General features: G+C 35.8%; 1 protein-coding gene and 1 pseudogene across 1 annotated transcript in view; one reads left to right on the plus strand and one right to left on the minus strand.

Moving 5' to 3' along the window:
• The window catches only part of WDR49 (WD repeat domain 49), a 163,487-nt gene that overhangs the window by 29,350 nt on the left and 117,152 nt on the right, over positions 1 to 16,985 (minus strand). Inside the window, exon 14 of the mRNA XM_044669542.1 lies at positions 15,042 to 15,205. Within this exon, the coding sequence (XP_044525477.1) occupies positions 15,042 to 15,205 (164 nt within the window). The remainder of the gene's footprint in view (positions 1 to 15,041; positions 15,206 to 16,985) is intronic.
• Positions 3,911 to 7,354, plus strand: LOC123240287 (annotated as a pseudogene).

Genomic DNA, 16,985 nt, shown 5'->3' on the forward strand with positions numbered 1-16,985 from the left:
ATCTTGTTCATCCCTTACCATATATAAATTGGGAGTCCACCCAACCTATCAAAAAAATTTCTCATTTTTTATTCACAATAAAAAATACCATTGGAGCACATGAAATATCCAAAAGTTACTCTTCAATATCACGATGTGGCCCATCCACCTTGACTTTGTTTCATATATTACTTGGATATTGGAGTAAAAAAGTCAAAACTTTTGGAGTAAATGCCTTTCTTTTAAAAAAATCTTTCTTTGTAATATGTTATGCCCTTTTCTCAACTACTAAGGGTGAGCAGTTTGAATTTTTTGGAGAAAAATATGCAAAAAATTCATCCCAAAATAATGGGCATTGGCAATCGTCTCATCAACATCATATATATTTAAGCTGATATTTAATCATTCCTAATAGGCTCCAAAGAATGCAAACTAGCTCTCGGTTTCTGAGAGCTGTTATTCCACAAATATTTATTAACCAACTCATAGGAGGTTTAATGGTTAGTGGATAAAGTACCTGCTATGTATGGAGTATTACGGATATGAAGTTAAAGTAAAAGGCAGTCTGTGACTAATAAAGCATGAATATCCCACTGAAGAGGCTACATATATAGACTCAGACAACTTTGGCTTAAATCTTGACACTACTACTCAGTACCAAGTAAGTCCCTTCCTTGAAGAACATCAATTTCTTCATCTGTAGAGTGAAAGGGATTATATTAAATGATTTCTGAGGTCTCTTTCAGCCTCCAGAGTTCTATGATTAAAGCATTCAGTTGTTAACTGTGTCTCATGACTGAACTTCTCCAAATAAAGTTTGGTCCTGAGGGATGATTCACAAGAGCCAATTTCTCTTCATGACTTATTTATCCTCATCTTCACAGTTAACTCCAGAAATATTATCAAAAAAAAGCCTTAGCATAATTCACATCTTGATTTCTCCAAATATAGGTAGATGGGTCCCTCATCCCTCTCACAGGTACTCGAGGCAACAACATAGGTTTTTTATGTATATCAAAGCTTTATTTCACCCCCAGAAAAATGTAAAACTCATAAAGGATTTAAAGGAACCCATAAACAGATATAGAATATACACAAGACATCCAACGGCTCATGAGAGCTCATAAAGAGATAAAGAAAACATAAAACACATTCAAATAACTCATAAACCACCTTTGGAAGAGAACTGAAGTTGGGGGCACAATTGGGACAATCCTTTGACATTCTGCTCAGTGAAAGAGCAAGTGGAGTAACAGCAAGTGGAACACATCAATAGAAGTCTTAAAGAAATATAAAGCAGAAAAAACAAATTTAAGTGCTCACCCACATAAATTGAGTTAGGTTGATTCATAGGCAATTAGACAATACTTTTGAACCTGAATGTCCCAGGAGACAGGATAGTGTATATATTTTAAATTCCCTAGGAATGTGATCACAGAATCTATCTTTCTAGGGAGAAAGAAAAGATTTCTTGAACATCCCTAGTCTTGGAGATTGACTTGGAGATGGCTTAAAATGTATGATTTCCAAATTGGAGATTACTGAAATTTGGACATCAGAACATCTAGGAAGATCATCCACTATGTTTCTGAGTAGGAGCACAGACTCCCAAGAATTGGGAGTATGATTCCTCAGATAAGGTAAAAATACTTTGGGGCTACTGAAGAAGCAATTTCCTTCCCATTAGACCTGCACAGAATGAATCATTAATTCATTTTAATAGCAAGGGACTAGGGAGTGGTAAGGTCTCAGTCTCATGATTCAATCCCCAAGACATGGCTTGGGTCCTTCAGCTGCAAGGGGACATATGGATACTCCCTAACTTTCCCCAAGACTATGCCATTCAAGAACAATGTAGGTGATACTCTTCTTGTTCTAGAACATCAGATACATAAATCTCTCTATCATAAAATACTCTAAATTGGGGAATCTCAAAGTAGTCAATCTCCAAGGCTAGTGCTGCTTGAGCAATCCCTCTTTTCTCCCTAGTAGGCTAGATCCCATTATAGCTCTAAATAAGAAATTAAAAATCTATACCCTCCACTCCCTTCCACATTCAACCTTGGCCCAAGAACCTTGTCTAATTGTTTACTAACTACCATTTCAGACTATGTAGTTGAACACATATCTTTTCCCACCACATGATTCTTTTTTTTATGAAAATACTCTTAATTTTTCCATCTTAGAATCAATAGTGTGTTTTCATTCCAAGGCAGAAGAGTGGTAAGCACTAGGTAATAGATAAATGACTTTTCCAGAGTCATACAGGTAGGAAGTATCTGAGGTCAGGTTTAGACCCAGGACTTCCTTTCTCTAGGTACATCTCTCCATGCACTGAGCCACCTATTTGTCCCCCTACCATATGTTTCTTCAAGAACCATATCAGTGCTCCAACTGGTACCATATTGGGAGTTTGAAGAATCAGCATTAGGCTATATGCAAGCTCAAGCTCATTCCTTTCTATGCCACAGATTTCTGTAACAAGCTCCCCTTAACTACACCTGGAGAAAAAAAAAAGGATAAATCTCTACTCCTCCTGTCCTTAAATATACCTCCACAGCACTGTGCAAAGTATGAGTAAATATGATTACGCTCTCCACTGAGGACAAGGAGAGGAAGATTTTTACCAGATGATTCCAAAAGCTTATGCTCTTTAAATCAATTAAATAGATTTCCTCATCAATTTACCCTTCACTCTATCCCCGGACAATATACTCCAACTTTCCTTTCTATTTCCTTATTTGTTTCATCATTTTGGGGACCAGACCTTTGACTTCATCAGTACAAGAAATTCTTGGTGAGGAACTTCTACTTCAAATTTGCATGTGTTCCGAACCTTAAGGTCTCAGACACTGTGTAGGGATATTTAGAGGTTTAATCCCAGGGTCATAAGCTTAATATGTCTCAGAGGCAGGACTCAAACTCAGATCTTCCTGGCTCCAAAGTTAACTCTTTGTCCACTGAACAGTGCTGCCTATTTGTTGCTGAACATGGACTGGTTCCCTTCTACAGACATAAAACATATCATTAATCTCAGCTGGCCATGTTACCAATGACATTTATTCTTTGTAAAGACTGAAAGAGAAAGTTAACTCTACCCTTTGGGAAAATCATAAAGTAAGCAAAGCTTGCTTCTGGTCTCTCTCACCCTTACCCAGACTCTTTTCTATATCCTTCTTCCTTTCATCCAACTTCAGTCATTTGTGTTCTCTCTTAACCCTACCATATTGTGATCAGGAAAGGATTTATCCATCATTATACATTACTTTGAATTCCAGTCAATGTATTTCCTCTCCTATAGAGTTTGCACTATGTACACAAAATCTAATTGTTTTACCAAATTCTTTACTCCTGATTAAGAATCCAGGTATCAGCAAAAAGGTAGAAGAAATATTTCCTTGGTACTAGGGTGCTTCCTAGACTCTCTAGATGGGCATGTGTCTTTTCTTCATGGTATAATAAAAAGTTTATAGATTTGGCTTTGGAGACAAAGAATATAAGTTGAGTTTCTAGTAGGGCTGCCAATTCTGTGCCCTTAGAAAGGTAATTTAACTGTATTTCATTTCCCCATCTTTAAAATAGGTGGATTAGATTAAACTAGCTAATATCTGAGATCCCTTTCCCACTTGAAATATCGTGTTTCCTTCATATGTATCACTAGCCTAATGCCAAAGTAGGGACTGATAACAATATTACCCAATTCCATGACTAGAAAAGCAACTAAAAGGAAATATCCACAACCTAACCAGTTGGTAGCATCATTGTTGGACACAAAGAATAAGATATTCTTCTATCTCCATGGAAACCAGTTATTTGGATGAACAGGAAGTGTGGGGCTGCAGGCAGAGTTTTGTGTAGTCATAATAATAACAATAACAATAATAACTGACATTTATATGGTACTTTAAATTTGGTAAAGTGTTTCACGTGTATGAGGAGATTTCCATCTGTTTGCTGAGTTAATGAGCAAATTCAAATGCCAGGGACAATAACAGATGCTATCCTTCCTATAGACGCATTTTCCATTTGATTCTCACAATAATCCTGGTGGGTAATAAAGGCATTATAATTATTATCATTATTTTCTCTAGTCTACACTGGCTCAGTGAGTTTATGGGATATACCCTTTGTTACAGAGTTAATAAAGTTTGGTAGTCAAGTCTCTAAATCCAGCACTCCATTCACTATAGCATGATGTCTTTCATTACTGATTATTACTAGACATATTTCTTTTAAGCATTTTTCACTTGGTGAATGTGGATACTCTTCCACAAAACACTACTAAGCCTTAGATCAGTGGGCGCTACCGCCCCCTGGTGGGTGCTGCGGCAATCCAGAGGAAATGGTGATGGCCACACTTTTTTTTTTTGTATTACATTCTATTCTGAGTTCAATAAATAGTTTCATAATTTCCAGGGGGCTAAGTAATATTTTTTATGGAAAGGGGGTGGTAGGTCAAAAAAGTTTGGGAACCACTACCTTAGATGGTTATCCTAAATTTAGCTAGGTTGATTTTCCAGTATTTTTTTGGGGAGAGATTCAAACTGGCTAAATTTTGTCCCCTTCTCAGTCTAACTTGCTAGACTTTAACACTATGCCAGGGACATTTAGGCTTCTCTATCTCACCACTTTTCAGCTCTTTTTATACCCTATTTACCCAATTAAATTTTAAGCTCCTCAAGGGCAGGAATTGGATTTCTTTTTGCTTGTATTTCTATTCCCAATCCGTAACAGAGTAATTGGCACATGCTAATTTTGTAAATATTTGCTGCATTGTCTTGTTTTGTCCAAAAGTTGGTGGTGGTGATGATTTCTAAGAAGACCAATGACATCATTAATGACCAGTGGTAGACACATCCTGTATTACCAATCAACCAATCAATAAGCTTTTATGCCATATGCATGTGTGTAAGGCATTATGGAAGGCATTAGAAATAGAAAACTAAAAATGAAATCATCTCTGTCCTCGTGAATTTTATATCCTAACATGAGACAATGGGCATGTGCTATAGATAGGTATGGATAAAATGCATAAAAATAGATGCAAAGTCTTTCTTGTGGGTTGAAGAGTGGAGAATAACTGAGGGGAAATTCAAAGATGCCAAAGAGAGGAAGAAGGACATTTCAGCTATGAGCAAAATCTATTGTTACCTAATGGGATGTGGCATGTCATGTAGCAAGAAGGCTAGTCTGGAAGGACCAAGGAATGTGTCTAGAATTGTATGATAAAAATGAGTTTGTGGAGGGTTTTAAATGCTAACTGAGGACTTTATATTCAATCCCTAAAGTAAAAGGGAATCACTACAATCTATTAGGTAGGAGAGAGTCTTGGTCAAAGGAATATCCTTTTGGTAGAAACATAGAGGGGAAAAACTTGAAGCAGAGAACAAATAAAAGGCTGTTGCAATAATTCAGATGAAAGATGAAAAGGGTCTCAACTCAAAGCCTTCACGGCTTGGTAGGAGCTACCAGAATTGGTGCCCTACTGGGACAGACTTTGGAATCCCAAGTCACTTCCCAAACATAATGAGCTCTCATCACAGAAAATTTACAGATAAATGTAGTCAAATAGAAAGCACTGAAGGAAAGCTACTTTAAAGAAACACATTTGATTCATTGATGACGATCTGCACTGCGCGCTTGTCCACCTGCCCCTACAGAAATGCTCCGGTTGTCCAGTCTGGCAGATACGGCCAGTGTCCAGGGCACTGGCCCCTCACGTGCTTATACTAAAGATGTCAAATTTGGAGCAGATGCCAGAGCCTTAATGCTTCAAGGTGTAGATCTTTTAGCTGACTCTGTTGATGGTACCATGGGGCCAAAGGAGGAGAACTGTGATCACTGAACAGAGTTGGGGAAGTCCCAAGGTAACAAAAGACAGCGTGACTGTGTAAAATCAATGGACTTGAAGGACACATATAAAAATATTGGTGCCCAAGTAGTTCAGGATGTTGCCAATAACACAAATGACGAGGCTTGGGATGGCACTGCCAACTGCCACAGTCCTTGCATGCTCTATTGCAAAAGAAGGTTTTGAGAAGATCAGCAAAGGAACAAATCCAGTGGAGATCAGGAGAGATGTGATGTTGGCTGTTGATGCTGTCATTAGTGACCCTAAGAACCAATCTAAACCTGTCACAACCCCTAAAGAAATTACTCGGGTTGCTACAATTTCTGCAAATGGAGATCGAGAAATTGGCAAAATAATATCCAATGCAATGAAAAAAGTTGGAAGAAAAGGTGTCAGCACAGTAGAGGATGGAAAAACATTGTATGATGAATTAGAAATTATTGAAGGCATGGAATTTGACAGAGGTTATATCTCTCTTTATTTTATTAATACAGCTAAAGGTCAGAAATGTGAATTCCAGGATGCCTATGTTCTCCTAAGTGAAAAAAATCTCCAGTGTCCAGACTACTGTACCTGCACTTGAAATTGCAAATGCCCACCGTAAGCCTTTAGTCATAATTGCTGAAGATGTTGATGGAGAAGCATTAAGTACTCTTGTTTTGAATAGGCTAAAAGTTGGACTAGTTGCAGGTGGTTGCAGTGAAAGTTCCAGGTTTTGGTGATAACAGGAAGAACCAGCTTAAGGATGTGGCTATTGCTACTGGTGGTACAGTATTTGGAGAAGAAGGATTGACTCTGAATCTCGAAGATATTCAAGCTCATGATTTTGGAAAAGTTGGGGAGGTTATTGTGATAAAAGATGATGCCATGCTTTTGAAGGGAAGAGGTGACAGATCCCAAATTGAAAAGTGTGTTCATGAAATCATTGAACAGTTAGAGATTACTACTAGTGGCTATGAAAAAGGAAAATTAAATGAACGACTGGCCAAACTTTCTGATGGAGTTGCTGTAATAAAGGTTGGTGGAACAAATGACGTAGAAGTGAATGAAAAGAAAGACCGAGTTACCGCTGCACTTAATGCTACTCGTGCTGCCATTGAAGAAGGCATAGTTCTGGGAGGTGGCTGTGCATTGCTTCAATGCATTCTAGCCTTAGAAGCATTAACTCCAAGTAATGAAGATCAAAAAATTGGACTAGACATAATTAAGAAGATACTGACAATTCCTACAATCACCATTGCTAAGCATGCTGGTGTGGAAGGCTCATTGATAGTTGAGAAGATTTTACAAAGCTCCTCAAAGACAGGTTATGATGCCATGATTGGAGATTTTGTAAATATGGTTGAAAAAGGAATAATTGACCCAACTAAGGTTGTAAGAACTGCTCTGCTGGATGCTGCTGTTGTAGCTTCTTTATTAACTACAGCAGAAGTTGTTGTTACTGAAGTTCCTAAAGAAGAGAAAAAACTTGGCATGGGAGGGATGGGTGGTATGGGTGGAGGCATGGGAGGTGGCATGTTCTAATTTCCTAGAATAATGTTTTCTAAAATCATTATGATTTGTGATGTAAGCAAGACTCAAGGCAGTGTTCTTCACTAACTTCAGAGAGGTCAGTTGGAGAAAAGACTGAATTAAAGGCTGATGTTAAAGAAAATCACTATAAATAACTTGTTTCAGTTGACAAAATATGTAATGGTTTACTGCTGTCATTATCCATGCCTACAGATAATTTATTTTGTATTTTTTGAATAAAGACATTTGTACATTCCTAATATTGGATGCAAGATCCATGTACCAATGTTCTGCTTTCAACTTAAACCAGCTGAGGCATTTTTACTACTATTCTGTTAAATCAGAATTTTAGGGTTTGCCATCACTAGAAGGAAAGTTCAGAAGTAGCCTTTCTGGGCAGACGAAGAATAATTAAAATTGTGTACAAAGTAGAGAAATATCCAATTATGTGATGACCTTTGTGTAATAAAATTGTTTAAAGTTAAAAAAAAGAAATGCATTTGGATGAGATATTACTAGTTTTCTAGTTCAACCTCCAAATGAAAAAAAAATTCCTTTTTTTTATGTTGAACAAATAAACACCTAGTAAATTCTCCATTGGGAGAGCTCTAATTGTAAGGAAGTGTTTTTTTTTCTTTACATCATTTAAATCTTCCTTTTCTGCAATTCTACCCAAGGTTCCTCTTTCTGTAACCAGTACCAAACATATCAATGCTTTTAGCCTTAGTTTCCTCACCTGTAAATGGAGGTGATATTATTTGAACTAGAACAACTGTAACAAGGATATTGGGAAGAAAGCACTTTGTAAAACCTACAAAGTATGATAACGATGTTTGGAAAGCTTGCAGCATTGCATTAATCTGTGTAAACTGGCCATGCCACTCAAAAAACCCTTCATTGCAAGATGCTACCAGTCATGCAATCAGTTCAATGAAAAAGACATTTTTCCTGACTTCTCCATTCTATGCATCGTATCCCTGCTAGGACAGGAGAACATGTAAGTGTGAGAGTTGTGATGGATCACTTGATTCATGAAGACAAGGCTGTAGCCTCTCAGTAGTATAAAATATGTGGAATGATGACTGCTAGAGCACATAGTAGGTACTTTTGAAATATTGTGGATTTGAGGTAGAATCCAAACACAATTCCACATCTTTGCATGAGATCTGATTTCAAATGAGGTGCAGGTAATATTAGAGTATCCCTAATGGGGTTCTCAAATTGTCATTCAGTCCAAGATCTTGATATAACCTGGTACCATGCCACAGTTCTACCATAATGCTGGCAGGAACTACCAGACCAAGCTGGGGGAACCATTGGCTTGACTGCTCCACTCCAAAGGCTGAGAATAGAGAATAGCTGGGGAGACTCTCCAACCAGCATTCAAATTCTCCTCTGCCATGGCATCTTCCTGCACAACAAAGTACAGTGGAGTCAGTTCAGATACGAACTCAGAAGAGGTAAGTTTGAAACCAGACTATCCCATAGTACCATGGGACTTGGAGCAAATCACTGATCCTTCCTGGGTCTTCGTTTCTTTATCTAAAAATGAAGGAATTGGATAAAATGACCTCTAAGTCTATGAGCTGTGATCTCATAATTCCCTCAATATTCTACCACTGCCACCAAGGTCAAAGATTTGTCTTCCCATCCAACCCCACCCCCACACCAACGTTGCCAGGGTGCCATTTTTCAGACTTAATTTTAAATGACTCATGCAGGCTTCATAGCCTGTCATTTGTCATCCATTCTGCAGACAGTTATTGCTACAAATAGCTTGCAAAAGTCACCTGTTATTTTCCCCAATGTTTCATTCCTTCTTTACCTATGGCTTTACAGGTGATTTCCATCTATTGTGTATTTCTCTTTCTGTGTATGTATTGACCTTCACATTTTATTTGCTGACCATATCTCAAGTGTGATGTGCTGGAAGGATAATAAGCTGCCCAAAGTCTTAAGATATTCAATCATATTCCCTCCTGATGCTACCATAAATTTGGAGAGCTTGTAATGATCTCAATAGTCTTTAAAGCCTAAGCCTCAGTGTTCCTTCTCTCTCATCTAGAAGAGCTGAAATTAATTGAAATTCCTCTATCAATCATCAATGCTGAATCTTTCATCTCAGTTTCTAACAGCCAGCTCTCAAATGTAACTTTCTATATAGGCAATTCCCCATGCCTCTAAAGCATTCCCACCTTGCATTCACCTTTTAGAAGTCCTAGATTCCTTTAAGATTTAACTCATATGCCATCTTTTACCCAGCACCTTTTCTGATCTTCTTGTTAGAGCTGTCTTCCACCTCAAAATATCTTGAATATACTTATCTATTTACTTGTTTGGACTGCACAATGCCCTTAAGAAGCTGGCAGTCCAATGGGGGAAGATAGCATATAAAAAAAGCTGAAAAGCAGTGAGATGGAGAAACTTGAAGGTACCTGGGACTCCTTTAGAAATTCCAAGTTAGTACATTTTGCTTCAACAGGATTCAACAATGGAACTTCCCAATAATGGATTGACTAACTTTTGAGAGAGTGAGATTCTCTAACTGGAGGTATTAAAATCAGGGGATGGATGGCACTTGTTTCAGGTACTGAAGAAGTAATGTTCTTTTCTTGAGTTAAAGTTTGATTTAAATGATCTCAACATTCCCATTAACCTCTAAGATCCCATGATTACATGATCATTATGTTTGATTTCCTTATTGAGAATTTTCTAAGTGGAAAGCAAAGGTATAAGTGGAGTTTTTCTTAAGAAGACACAAAGCATCTATCTTAAACCATCGGTAGATAATATTTGTAATGAGGATAAGCTAGAAGCCTGCCCAGTAAGATCAGGAATGAAACCAGGATGCCCATTATCACCAATATAATTTAACAGAGTATTAAAAATTCTAAAAATAACAATAAGAAAAAGAAATTTTAAAAAGTCAGAATAGAGAGATATTAAAACTATGTCTTTGTAGATAATTATGATGGTATATGTGGAAAATCCTAGAGATTCAACTAAAAAGTTAGTTAAAACTCTCTATAATTTTAGTAAAGCAGCAGGCTATAAAATAAGCCCACACAAATTATCAGTATTTTTATATATTACTGATGAAGTCCTGCAAGGAAAGATAGAAGTGCTCTATTTTAAAATACCTGGGCATTTACATGCCAAAGCTAACCCAGGAACTATATGAACACATTTATAAAAGATTTTTAGACAAAGAAATTCATATATAAGTAATTGGATAAATATTAATTGTTCATGAATAGACAAAAGCCAGTATAATTGAAATGACAATCTGCCCTAAACTAATCTACTTAGTCAATCCTTTCTCAATTAAATTATCAAAAAATTATCTCAGCGAGCTAGAAATAATAACAAAATTAATTTGGAAGAACAAAGATCAAGATTATCAAAAGAATTAATAAAAATATAAAGGAAGGAGGCTTAGAAGTAGCAGATTTAAAAATGTATTAGAAATCAAACAATTATCAAAAATATCTGGTACTGGCTAAGATATACAAGGAAAGCTCAGTGGAAGAGAATAGGCATACAACAAACTGTTGTAAAAGATTATAGTATCCTGGTAGTTTACAAAATTAGATTCAGGCCATTGGAATAAAAAAATTAATATTTGATAAAAAGTTCTGGAGAAGGAGGTAGGTTTCTCAGTGGATTGAAAGCCACTCTAAGAGGTGTGAAATTCTGGGTTCAAATCTGTTCTTAAACACTTTCTAGCTGTATGACCTTGGGCAAGTCACTTAACCCTAATTGCCCACCCCTTACTGGTCTTCTACCTTAGAATCAATACTCAGATCGATTCCAAAACAGAAGACAAAGGTTTTTAAAGTACTTTTTTAATTACTGGGATAACCAGAAAGTAGTTTGACAGAAACTAGGTATAGACCAAAATCTTAAACCATTCACTAAGATAAGATCAAAATGGATACATGATTTAGACATAAAAGGAGATATCAGAAGTAAATTAGAGAACAGGGAACATATTACCTATTGAATTTGTGAATTGGAGAGGAATTTATTAGTAAACAAAGAGATGGAGAGCATTGTAAGATGTAAAATTCATCATTTTGAGTTGAAAATGTTTTATACAAATAAAATAAATGTTGCCAAAATTAGAAGGAAAACAGAAAACTGGGGACACTTTTTTTCCATAGACAGTCTCTCAGATAGAGGTGTTATATCTAAAATATTTAGAGAACTTTATCAAATTTATATGAGCCATACCCCAAATGATAAATAGGTAAAAGATATGATCAGCTTTCATCCAAAGAAAACAGAGTCATATATAGATATATAAGTGCTCTAAATCACTGCTGATTAGAGAAATGCAAAAAAAAAAATAATTCTGAGGTATCATCTCACACACATCAGATTGGCTAAAATGACAAATATTGGAGAAGATGTGGAAAAGTGAAGCTCTAACACACTGTTGGTGAAACTCTGAACTGATTCATTTTGGAGATCAATTTGGAATTATGACTTGAGAGTTACAAAACTGTTCATGCCCTTAGACCCAGGAATAGCTGTTCCCCAAGGAGATCAGGGATAAAAGAAAAGAACCTATAGGTTCCAAAATATTTATAGTATCTCTCTTTGTGGTGACAAAAAAACTGGAAATCGAGGGGATGCCCATCAACCGAGGAATAGCTAAACAAATTGTGGTGTATGATTGTGATGGAATACTACTGGACCGTAAGAAATGATAAGCAGATTAACTTGGAAAGAACTACATGAAAAAATGAAGAGTGAGGTTAGTGGAACCAAGAAAACATTCTATATAGCTACAGATTTAATATTTGAAGGATAACTTGTGAATGTTCACCTGGAGAGAATGAAATGAAAAGTGGAAACAGAAAAGATATCTCTATATACACAGATGATGCCTTCTATGGTATGGGGAAGGGAGGGACTGAGCCACTTGGAAATAAATTCTATTACTAAAATTTAAAAAAAATTGTCCAGGGTTGGAATAATTTTGTTAGTTTAGAAACATTGTATTTTGTGTTTCTTACATTCTTATTTATCATGTTGTTCTCATATGCATCTTGTTCTTTTTTCCAAAGATAGGGCATTCTGCTTACTAAATGTAAGTGTTGGAGATGAGAGAATTGTATTGTGTTTTTAACTCAATTACTAACTTACTTTGAGGCCTTTAGGCCATATTTTATAGAAAAACTCTAATCTTCATATGTTTCCCAAGACTTAAAGTTAATATCCTTCCCACCTGCTTTCCAGGTGTAATATTATAAAATACTTTGAGCACCATGGAAACCAGGCACTATTTGTATAAGCAGAGAGGAAAATATTCAACCAACCTATTAATCCTATGAAAGATTAAGAGGATTTAAGATGAGAACACAGTTTAGTAGGGGGGAAAAGCTTTTATTTTTTTTCTTCATCTTTCCTTCTTCTTCAACCTTTTTCTCCCTTTAATTTTTAAACATTCTTTTCATTTCATTTAATTTGATTAGCCCATTTTAAGCAGCTACTGTGTGTTAGTCTGTTATTTGCTGGAAATACAAAGTTACCCAAAATGAGGATAGTCCTTTCTCTCAAGGAGATAACATTTCATTCTATTGTTCCTTTTGACTTTTTCTTTTCTCTTTTTTTGTTATGATTTCATTCTTTATCATACATATTGCTCCTCATTGTTTCTAAAATCTTCTTCATATTTATTTTTCTTTTATGTTTTTTGAATGATATAAGAGCTAAAAAGGTTCTCCCCTTGAATGAACAGACTTGATTCAATAAAACTATAGAATATTTTTCAGAATTATATTTTCTTGGAAGTAATTTCTAGTGACCCCTTGAGTACTGGGTTCTGATAACAAAAAATGTCATAGAGTTGATAATTCTATTAACCTCTTAAGTTTTACAAATGAGCTTCCTGATCACATATCAGAAATAATGTCAGCTGTATTGGAGGGTTCTGGTGATGTGTATAAGTCCATTGTGACCTCATTTGCTTTAATTTTCCAAAAAATTTTAAAACAAAAAACATTTATACTATAAATGTTATAATATGTGTATATATATATAAAATGTGTATACTATAAATATTATAAATAAAACAAAAATATGTATGCTATAAATATTAATACCTCTTCTCCTTTGGCAAGATAGCCAATATTAAAAAGTTGCCATTTATATTTTTCAAAGGAAAATATATTTTGAAGATTATGTTATCTTATCAATTGAAGTGATTAAAGAAAGCTATTTTATAATATAATATATGTATATATAAAATATGTATACTATAAATATTATAAACAAAACAAAAATATGTATGCTATAAATATTTACCTCTTCTCCTTTGGCAAGATAGCCAATATTAAAAAGTAGTCATTTATATTTTTCAAAGGAAAATATATTTTGAAGATTGTGTTATCTTATCCATTGAAGCGATTAAAGAAAGCTATTTTATAAAGGTATTAAAAGTTAAATGTTATATTAAAAGGTTTCATCACATCACGTGTTGATGAAGATTAGGGTCTGAGTAGGAAAATTTTATCAGCATATTTTAAAATAGGAGTAATTGGTAGGGTAGGGTTCTCAGTACTCCCATGGCTAAAGTTGGTGCCATAAATGGGTAAAAAAAAAAAAAAAGAAGCATTCAATGAAGAAACAAGTATTTATTAAGTGCCTACTCTATGTCAGACATGGTGCTAGTTGGTAGTGATACAGAGGCAAAACTTAAACCATCTTTATCCTCAAAGTATTTATATTCTAGAGGATGAAACAAAATGTGTATATATAAAGTATATTCATACTACATATATAATGAAAGCAATTTAGGGAAGGCGGTATTAAAATATAATACATTCAAAGAGTGACCATGTATAAACCCAGGAAAGTCAAGTCATTTCACCTCCGGGTTCATCAAGCAATTCTCTAAGATTTTAAGTTTCAGATCAGATGCCAATGTACATTGGTAGGCGTCTCCTCACTGGGAATTCCCATGCCAAAGGGAAGAAAAATGGAAAAGTGATGGTGCCTTTGTTGGGGACCATCTACAGTTCCAGCCTCCTCTTTTAACTACTCTGGAGTCTGACTTCTGATCTCCTCATTCAACTGAAATAGTTCTCTTCAACATCATTAATGATCTCTTAATTGTGGAGTCGAATGGACTTTTCTCAGCCATTATCCTTCTTCTCTAGAAGCTTTCCCACTGTCAATCACCCTCTTTCCCTTAATGCTCTCTTCTCACTAGTTTCGGTGCCATTGCTCTCTTGCTTTACTTTCTACCTTATCTGATCAATTCTTCTTAGTCTCCTTGATTGGATTTTCAATCCTTAATACTGGAAGCTGAACTTTTCCGTGAGAAAAGAAATTTCATTGTAAACTTTCTGTAAAGGGAACATATCTGATTTGAAGCAGAAATCTACAAAGAGGGAAGGAGAAAGGAAGATGCCCTCTGTGTCTGTGGATGGGACTCAATGTTATTTGGAAATTAATTAAACCCATCTGACCTCTGAGTACATGCCAACCCATTTCCTCAGTGAATCCTGCTGGTGAAATAAAGCCACAGCTAATGCCTACAAAGAATTCTGTCCATATTAACGTCTCTCCCAAAGAACTGCATTCAGAGTACAGGGAGTGTAGGAGCTAACACTCTTCCTTTCTTGACCTGCAGCATACATCAATAGGTACATTGTATGAAACACTTGATCAAATCTGAAAAATGACTTACATGCTGCTTAAGCCTCCTTTATCCTTCATATCAGTCTCAGTTTGTTCTGTGGAGACCTCAGAAAGTAAAGCAATTGCCCCTGGGGCATCTTCAATGGCTGGAATTTCCCCTCCTACATCGCTTTGAGGAGGGGGGACAGGATTTTTAATTCGCCAGTGTTCCATCTGAAAGGATGAAGAAATTGGCTAGAATTGGGAAAATCAGATTGCTGTTTTGATTTTACAAAAAAATTCTTTCAAGCAAGATATGCACTTATACACATAAAAAAGCTTTTTTAAAAGAAGAAAAGGGGGGACAACATTGATTTTCTGACAACTGCTTTCTTTCCATCTTACCTACAAAGTGGCAAATCTGTCTCAAAAAACCATTCCAGATATTGATGTGTGGGTCTTTTTTTAATTTATGGATGGTTTTCACAGGCTCTGATCATAGTTCTTTTACAAAACCACATATTGCTTTTTGTCTTACATCAGGCTCATTTCTTAGGAAAAGAGATGCTCCCCATCCCCTCCCCTTAAAGAAGCACAATTAAATAAAAATATCCAGTAGTACACCAACCTATAATGTATCCAGTCATCCCTGACCTCTCTGCTACTGAGAAAGGAGGAATATTTCATTCTATGTTCTGCAGAACCTTCACTGATTTGTTTTGGATTTCTCAGTTTCCTTTCAGTAAACTTTTGGTTTACTTTGTTGCACTTACTATGTATTTCATTTGTTTTCTGCATATTTCATTCTGAATTAACCCTTTTCAATCTTCTGTTTTCTCTGAATGCCTCAAATTCACCATTTCTGAATGCCCAACAAAGATATAGATAGGGACTGATCTTGTGGTTTCATTGGCACAAGAAACTCCTACTAATACCATTTAGCACCTTCTCTGCAACTTATTGACTTAGATGAGTGCCTAAGGTCTTGATGGGTTCAGTTACTTTTCTAGGATCATCCCACCCTGCCAGACAACATCAGAAGCAGATTTTGAACCTGTATCTTCCTGTCTCTGAAGCCAGTTCTCAAGTTCTCAGCTCATTGAGCTCTCAACTTTGATATCCATTGCTTTCTGTTTTCTCAGACATTCATTAATTGATGGGTATATACTTTGTTGCTCAGAGTTCTGAATAGGAATATTCATTTAGGAAAAAAATTCATTGCTGAAAAAATAAACAGTGATTAAGAATCTTAATATGGGATCCACACTGTAGACTCAAATCCTGTATGCATGGCATTGTATAATGAAGTCGGATATTAAAAGCCACCTCCACTTTGTGAAGTTTGCCCTTCAAGGGCTTCCGAAGGTTATTTGCTCTTTGAATATCCTGGGGCTTCTAGTGGTTGCAGCTATTATTAAAGCTGGTACTTATTCTATCTCACTTGAAGAAAAAAAAATCCCATTACCTTTTGGCAGTTGTCTTAATTATATTTAAGCTAGTGGATAAACCATCCTTATTTCTCAGACTTCAAACACTAATGAGATCATTAACCAGTGCCAGACAATCTGGGCTGTCATTTTCAAAAACTACTTTTCATTCACATGTAGAAAAGCTCAAAGCTATTTGGTGACATAAACATGATAAAGACAACAACTATTAACAAATGATTGAGATAGACTGTTACCTCCAAGTAACTCCACTTAGAAGGTTTTAACTCCCTCCCCTGATTTGTCCCAAAGGTATATGTAACTATGTACACACACTTTGCATAAGACAACAAAAAAAATCTCAGAATTGAAAAAAAAAATGGAGCTCTTAGAAATCTTTGAAAATGAAATGAACTGGCTTTCATTCTTCTCAATATTACATCACAGTATCTGGAAGGACTGACCCCCTGAAATAATTTTGAAAAAGTGCAGTTTGGTAATCAGCAATGAAAAGGGCTTAACAAGGATTTTCTAACTTTAAGTCATAGACGATTGGGACAGAAACTTCTCTCCGAAATAAGTATAAG

This window comes from Gracilinanus agilis, chromosome 3 (genome assembly GCF_016433145.1).
Source record: "Gracilinanus agilis isolate LMUSP501 chromosome 3, AgileGrace, whole genome shotgun sequence".
NCBI classification, from domain to species: Eukaryota; Metazoa; Chordata; class Mammalia; order Didelphimorphia; family Didelphidae; genus Gracilinanus; species Gracilinanus agilis.